The sequence below is a fragment of the Daphnia pulex genome, chromosome 5 (assembly GCF_021134715.1).
Source record: "Daphnia pulex isolate KAP4 chromosome 5, ASM2113471v1".
Lineage (NCBI taxonomy): Eukaryota > Metazoa > Arthropoda > Branchiopoda > Diplostraca > Daphniidae > Daphnia > Daphnia pulex.
In genome coordinates this window covers 9,037,952-9,045,957 of record NC_060021.1, presented here as the reverse complement: position 1 = coordinate 9,045,957, position 8,006 = coordinate 9,037,952, and the positions used below count along the sequence as shown (strand labels likewise).

General features: G+C 41.7%; 1 protein-coding gene across 2 annotated transcripts; it reads right to left on the bottom strand.

Annotated features, from left to right (window-relative positions):
• Window positions 1-2,958: 2,958 nt before the first annotated feature.
• Window positions 2,959-8,006, bottom strand: LOC124194311 (RNA-binding protein MEX3B-like). Of its 2 annotated transcripts, XM_046588441.1 has the most exons (4): window positions 7,899-8,006; window positions 7,391-7,803; window positions 5,712-5,965; window positions 2,959-5,640 (listed from the first exon to the last, which is right to left on the bottom strand). In XM_046588441.1, the coding sequence occupies exons 2-4, from the start codon at window positions 7,692-7,694 to the stop codon at window positions 4,432-4,434; spliced, it is 1,767 nt and encodes a 588-aa protein (XP_046444397.1). In that variant the 5' UTR covers window positions 7,695-7,803; window positions 7,899-8,006; the 3' UTR covers window positions 2,959-4,431. The 2 variants fall into 2 exon arrangements, with proteins under 2 accessions (XP_046444397.1, XP_046444396.1); XM_046588440.1 differs by lacking the exon at window positions 7,899-8,006 and having other exon boundaries at window positions 7,391-7,857.

Here is an 8,006-nt window from a genome sequence, read left to right as displayed (position 1 = left end):
AAGTTATATAATGTTATATGACATTTAATTCATCTCACCCACAACCCAAATGATTTCCAAGATTTCCAGCAGCCGGGGGTAAAAAAAAAAAACTTTCGGGAGAAAAGAAAAAAAAAAGGGACCGGGACCAACAACGACGGATCGGTTGCGCTCTAAGTTATTTCTGGAAGAGCCTTCGCAACACACACAGAGATAGAAGAAAAAAAAACCTTTTCCGATGCAGTCGGCAGCAGCCAACAATTTTCCATACGAAAATGGGAGAAAAAACGGTTGCGAGCTCCCGATGTAGGGCAATCGAGTTGTTGGTAGTTGTTGTCCAACGAAAGAAAACAACCCGAAAAAATGATTGACAAGAAAATATATAATCATAAAAACGTATAAAAGATGGCGAGACATCGATGACACAGTTGGAAATATAACAACCTCGTTTGCGATCAGTTGCGTGTCGTGTCCGACACACGGGGGGGAAGGTTAGCGATTCGATTCAACACGACGGTCGCCATGGCGACGGGGCGCGTGTGTTGAATTCTAGCCAATGAGTCACGAGTCGCGCAACCGTTCCTCGCAACACACACCCAGACGTTGGAGGGAGAGCAAACGGACCAACGGACCGACCATATTGTATGCATGTGGTGCTGCGTCCCTTTGGCTAGGAGAAACACACACAAACGCAAAGGGAAAACGCCATGCGATAACGAGATTCCCGCAAAGTGCCGGTCCGTTTTCTTCTTTCTCTTGTGTGTGCCCAACAACTTTTCGGGAGGTTATGACTTTTCTCCCCCCTCACCCCACCCGTTTCAAACGGGGAAAAACCTGGGGGGATTCTCGGGATAACATGGGATGTGGCTAACTCTGCGCCGTTGATTAGATTGACGGACAAAATGTTTTGCGTTTGTGTCGACGCCGTAAGACAAACGCCGGGGAAAAACGAGCGACCAAAGTGTCGCAGATTTCCACCAGGACCCCCCAAACGAGAAAAGATGCTGTTTAAATATAGATGTACGGGCCAAAACTACTACTACCGTACTACTACTAATACTACGACTACTACTACACGTTTGTGTCTCGGGTTCAAGTCGCTGCTGTACTCGCACGCAAGGAGGGAAAATCTCTTTGACCGGGAGGGGTGCGGGATATTTTCATCCCTAAACGAGATTATAGGACACTCATAGCTAGACGAAAACGTACACACACAAGTTGGATGGAAAAGTTTACATTTGAGATACTCTGGAACTGGGGATTTAGTTTTCCTGGTATTTTTTTGTTTTCTTGCCTAAAACGAGGTCTTTCAATTTGATTGAAATCAAATTGGAAACACTTTCCGAATTATCAGTCGGGATGAAGAAGATGCCAACGAGTGAAAATTCAGTGAGGGATATTCAGCCAACCCCTAACTCATCTCCCTTGACAACGCGGATATATGCGCTAGATCCGGGCTTCCGCTTTTGCTGCAGTCCCCCCCTCTCTCTCCTTTTTGGTATGCACTCGGTCGATAAATCAATAGACGGAGGTTCTCTCTCCCCTCTTGGCTGCAGTCGACGGATCAATACCGTCCGACCGGTTCCCTTTTTGGTCAAAAGGAAGAAAACTTTTTCGGGCTGGTCGTTCGACCCGGGGTCCTGCTGGAACACACACACACAAAAAAGCCCAACAACAACAACAACAACAACAACATTGAAAGATAATTGAGAGAAAAAGAGAATATAGTCGTGGCTAAGTACTCTGTATTGGCCAAGTTACATGAAAAATACATTAAGCGAGCGAGAAATAAAAATAAAAAATACCGAAAAAATAGTATAGAAAACTAGAACTTCACAAAAAACTCTGATATTTTTGTATTTTTACGAGAAATAAAAAATAAATGAAAAATGTGGTGCTTCCTCTGGGGGTTACCCGGTTTCGATTCGCTGTTGTCCGTCTTTAATTATTTTTTTTTTAAAGATTTTTTTGTAATAAATTTGAAGCTTTTGTCCAACAAATAAACTTTCTAGTTTTCTTTTTCGTTTCATCAAACACGACACGTTTCAATCCGCGTGACAAGAGCTAAATCAAAACAAAGCATCCCAGAGAAATCAATTATTATTATTATTCTGATATAGTACTGTATGTAATAGTAATATAGATTATTATTATATGTATATAGTAGTACACACACATCGAGGAATACTAAGTGAATTGGAATATCGCTCTCGACGAGAAATGGGGGGGAGAGATTTTTTTATATGTCACACATCGAGACACTCGGCAAAAAATACAGAAACGGTTAATAATAATGATAGCAAAAGAGATAGAGAGATAGATGATTTCAAAAATGTTTTGAGAAAATGGAGGTTTCAAGCCTATAATTTTTTTTGTTTTCGTTGATTCAATTGAATTTCACACACAATACGTTTGTATCAGAGTAGATATTTTTGTTTAAAGGGAGTGGCTTGCAAAACTCTTTAATATAAGTAGGGAGACCAACACAGCACAAATACTGCAGACGAAACCAAAATGTTTTCAAAGAAGAAAAATGAATTAAATTAACAGCCAAAAAATGGGAAGGGATTAAACAGGAAGACGGAACAAGTGTTTTGTGCGCTACCAGTTAAAAATGGTTAACAATGGCGACAAAATTTCCTTTTTTTTTAAAATGAATTCAAAATATAAGATATTATTATTATTATATCAAAAAAGAGGTGCGGGGCTTGGAAGAATTTTTCAAAAAATGCTGCTGTGCCTAACTTGTTCTTAATTCATTTGTTGTATGATCTTTTATTGCCAACGACTTTCTAATTGTTGTGACTTGATTCAAATCTCTGCTGCTTTGCTGTTAGTATATAAAAAGGCCTATATCTCGGGAGGAAATGATTAATTGTTGACAAGTCGCATCACACTACTTGACCAGAGCAGCTCTTTCAAATAAATTTTTATGGTCTGGTTAGATTAAAATCAAAGGGGGAAACAACAAAAAAAAAATTAGAAAGAAAAAAATGCAATTTATTGAATTTCTCTTGTTTAAATCAACTGTAAATCGACGGACACAGACAGCTTCATTATAAATAACTATGTGTGATAAGCAGCATTGAATTTTTTATTACTATTATTACTATGTTGGTAAAGGTTTGCGAAAGAAATTCCTCTTTTGATATTTATCCACTGAGAATATCGTCTAGAAAAAATTCGAAAAGACAAAAAAAAAAGACAGAAAACACACAAACACACACACACAAAAAGGTACGGAATTATTTAATGTTATATCGGGGGTGGGAGAAGAAAAAAAATAAAAATAAAGAACTGTCCGAATACTGTAACGGCACCAAGTTTTGTGTAACGCCAAAACCTATTACTTTTTTTTTTCCTTTTATCTTTTAATTGGTTAAATTGAGCAGCACTTTTTGTTGTTAAATCGACGGGAAGAAAGTGAGGCAAAAAGGAGAGAAAAAAAATCGATGTCGAGAGAGAGACAAGTGGCTTTCGGTATCACAGCTAACTCAATCGTAATTTTTCGACATTATAGAGGGAGGGTCTTTTAAGGAAAAAGAAAATTATTTTAATTTTATTTTTTAGACTGCTGTGTGTTAGTGCCCCAGTCACTTGCTTTTTCGCCGGAAAATAATTATTGCCCTTGGATTTTAATTTAAATGTTGCGCGTGTTGTTCGTTCTTTTGTCCTAAACAAAAATATTTTTTTTTGCCAAATATACACATAATAAGGAAGAAAAAAAAAACTTAAATCCTATTGCTCTTTTACGCACGTTTAAATATCGATTATCAAAAAGGAAGTGATTTCTGGGAGGGGGGTAAGAAAAAATAAGGAAATCTTTTTCGGCGGCTTTGCGGCAAACCCAAGTGGAGACATTTAAATATCGATTTGACATCGTAGTTTTACACACGACACACAAAATGATAGCAATTTTTTTTTTATAATTTCTCATTCAACTGCGTGATAAGCTTGATTTGTATATAAAGATTTTTTTTATAAACGTGGGATTAAAAACAACTCTTGGATTTTCTTTCAGATCGACTGCACTTACAAAAAAGGGTGTTGTGTACGTTAAGGGTCGCAATCATCCGAAAAAATTCTGACGTTAACTCTAGAAAGAAAGAAAAAATAAACGGGTAGTATGGGGAGGAAAGAGAATTGGTGTGTGTGCACCTCCGCATAACAAAACGCGCAAGTTCAAAATTTTCCAAAAAACCTGATGACAATGAACAGAAAGAAAAAATTTCTTGTTTACTACCCAATCGAGTGATAATAATAATATAAGATAGCGCGCGAGACAGTGAGAGGTATAGATAGAGAGAAAGTGGTATGGGGTGTCAAGGGTGAATTTCTTACGAATTTTTATAGAGGGGGGTTGAACATCCGCTGGTTGCTTCGTTGTTTCTTTTGCTAATCTCTCGCCGTCTTCTCCGTAAAAAAACTAACAAACAAAGAAATCCACTTTTCTTACGAGAAGATCCTGATGGCTTGAGTGACGGACTGATGACAGACTGGGCACTCTCCTCCGGCTGACGATGGTGAGTCAGATTCAGCAGACGACTCCTTGGGCACCAAACGCTGGGCGCAATCCATACAGAAAAGCTTGTGACCACATGGAACAAGAGCAGCCACCATCTCACCTTCGCAGCACATGATGCATTCGCGCTTGAGTGATCCCCTCGTACTGGAATTGCTGCTGGAACCAACCGGTGAGCAGGCAGCTGGAGAAGCCGAACCGGAAGCCGATGCGGAAGAATCACGAACACCAGAATCGGAATCCGAACGGATCTGGAAGGCTGCAGACAACGAATTGAGTGTCGATCCAATGGCCGTCAACGGGTCAGAGCTGATGCGACGGGCCGGTGGGTGGTCAGAATCCGAAGTCGGGAATCCAAAGCTATTGCTCCTCTTGGCTCCAGTGCTGCCGCTGTTGCTGGTTGTGGCACTGCTGGTGCTGTTTGTGTTGATAGAGCTCGTGCTGCCACCTCCGACCAATCCGGTGCCGAAATCCGTAGACCAGATGTTGGGCTGAATCAACGAATGGCTCAAAGTAGGCGAATCCGATCCTCCCAGTCCGATACCCTCATCCGAATCGTACAAGCTATTGAGCAACCCGCTGCCGAGTGTTTGCAATTCAGAATCAATTTTTCCAGCAGCGGAAGCAGCAGATGGAGCATTGGATACGCCGTAAGAGTTGTGGGATCGCAGACCGAAAGCGTTGTCTCCAAGCAAATTTGACAGACCAGATGAAGTCACTCCGTAAACATCGTTGTTGAGGTTGTGATGTCCTGAAAAGGCAGAGCGAAGTGCCGATGACGAAGTCTTGTACAGCGATCCCATCAAATCCGCTGTTCCATTATCAAGACCGCCACCCAGACTCGATCCAAGCATCCCCAATCCTAATCCGTTCAATCCGGCAGCCAAGTCGTGCATCATATCCGGGGATAATTCGTTGCCTGAACCATCCACATTAACCAATCCAGTGCGTAGAGCGATGTGAGCCTCAATCTCCCTCTTGGCTTGTTCAACATTATCAGGCATGCCCGTCACTTCAAAAATGGGCTCCTTCTCCCTGGACGGTGTGACTATGTAGGTGCTCGTTTGTTGTTGAATCCGCTTGATGGTAGCTCCTTTAGGGCCGACGACAAGACCAACGACTCGATACGGTACACGAACCTATTTTTTATTTTCACAAGTTAGAAAAAAACCTTGGACTGGTTGATGAGAAAGGGAAAAAAACAACATACCTGAATGGTGACTTGGCCAGGGACTGGTGGAGGAGGAACGAGTCCAGTAGTGCCGACAATGCCACATTGGCCTACGAGTCCTGAACGTCTGGAGGCCCTGATTTGTGAGAAATGTTCGGCCGCTGACAGAATCTCTCTTTTGGCAGCAGCGACATCTTCTTTACGACCAGTGACGACAAAAACGGGTTCTTCTCCACGTACCGGCGTCTTGATGTAAGTGTTGGTTTTAGCTCTCAAAGCCTTGATTTTACACCCTGAATTAAACAAGAAAATCGGTTAAGTGAATGAAACGGGTCAATAAAGAGTGGTAGTGTCTAGTAGATACATCTACAAGGTTGTCGTGTATATGCGTTCAGTCACACACACAGCATCGCCATGGCCTCAATCGTACGCTCCAAACCACGCAATAGCAGTAGCATTAAGTGACTCCTATAGCCTTGTCTGAGCTATACTAGTCGAATCGTGTCAAGCCAACCGAAGAAAGTTGTTTCGCTTCAGCAGAACGGGCAACATTTCAAGGTTTTTGCGGCCAGAAACAAGAAAATGTATTTTTTCTTCTTTCTAGGAGAGACAAGTCGATCGACACTACTAGATATTATAAATAGACCCCTTTAGCTCACCAAAAATTCCAACAATAAGCTCGTTTTTAATTTAATAAGTGAAGTAGTTCAAGGTCGGTCGACTAGGACAAAAAACCAACAGTGACACAAGAGTCGAATTCTACGCAGAAACGAAAAAAAATATTTATTTTAAAAAAGACAATGACGGAGCGTCAGGTCCCTTCAAGGTTACTGTGCTGTTCACCCGGATTTCAAAACTGCTGCACGACTCGCTGCCCACTCCTCCCGTGTGCGCCAAACCACCCACTCAAATTACACGCCGAAGAAAAAGACAAAAACACAATATGCAAAGAATGCGGCCATTAAACTTCGGCAAAACGACTCAAGGCCGATTGTACAGACTCACAAAAAAATTTGAAAAAAATACGTTGGGATTTTACTTCTAAGAATGCGAAAAAGTGGAATTATTTTCACTCTTTTCGTGTCCAGCGCACTAACAGCCAATGTCAGGCCAAGGTTATCGACTTACATACAAAAAGAGAAAGCAGCTCTACACCGGTTTAAAATCTTGAGCTCAATTCTGAAAATAAAAACCCAAACAGCAGAATCTCAACTACTGGCCTACTGATCTTGAAAATAAAATATTGAATTAAAAAAAAAAACGAATAAATAAAATTCTAGTAAATGAAAATTTAAACGCATTTGACTCACCACGTGGTGATACTACAGTACTAAAGGGGGGGCTGTAGCTTTTTCTTTGTGTGTTAGGGGGCCGCCATCTTGGAACGCGACGGAAGTGGGAGAGGATGGGGGGCCCACCCCACCGAAAGGAAATTGCGGCCGAGGGGGAGAGAGAGAGAGACGGGTGGGAAAGAAGGAGGGGGCATTGATAACCTTCAACGGTTTTGGCCGTGAAGAAAAGACACGAAAGAACAAAAAAGTAAAATGGAAAAAAACTTTGGGAGAGGTTGTGGCGGCGGCACAGAAAGGGCGGGAAAAAACCAAGGCCGAAAAGCGACGCCATTTCCAAAGAATTTAGCCCGAATAGATAATCGATTACGAAATAACTGGGACACTGAGGAAACGATAACGAAAAATAAAAAAACCCGAGATAATTACCTTGTCTTCCAACGATTTCAGCGACGTGTTCCGAACTGGGGACTGGGACGCACTCGGTCATATTTTGACTCTTTTTGGCCAAGAATCTCATCTCGTCGGCGTAGTGCAGGGAGTTGATGTGATCCATCGTGTTGTAGTGATGATGATTGGGCGATGTCGAGTGATGATCAACGTGGTGATGATCCATGTTGTTGCCGAAACTGAGCAGGGATAATTCCATCGCCACTTGCAGGGCTCGTTGGTCTTCCAGCGAATTGTGGCGCGTCAACTCGATCGACTCGCCGTACGATGCACTGGCCGGCATTTTCGTGTGTGATGGGATGATTCAATTTCTCTCTCTCAAAAATGATTTTCGTTGTTGTCTTGGTCGTACAGCTTTTTAGTGGTAAAAAAAGACTGACAAAATTTTGAAACTAAAATAAGTACAAAAAAGAAAATTTGTTTTCAACAGCTCGATGGTAAAAAATAGGTTTTGGCTATTTTCGTCTTTTTATTTTTCGCCACTCACTTTCACTCACACCCGTCCTACTGAGCTGTTCTCGACCGACTGAAAACGAGAGAGAGTGTCCCCCTTTAGACACACACAGCAAGACCGCGTGCATGAACTAGTCCGCTA

Bases quoted from the DNA above. Each gene is read 5' to 3' on its own strand.
- LOC124194311 (XM_046588441.1), bottom strand. From the start codon at position 7,694: ATGCCGGCCAGTGCATCGTACGGCGAGTCGATCGAGTTGACGCGCCAC. The intron at 5,966-7,390 runs GTAATTATCTCG...TGTTTAATTCAG, and splicing joins TGAAATCGTTGGAAGACAAG to GGTGTAAAATCAAGGCTTTG. The intron at 5,641-5,711 runs GTATGTTGTTTT...AATAAAAAATAG, and splicing joins CTGGCCAAGTCACCATTCAG to GTTCGTGTACCGTATCGAGT.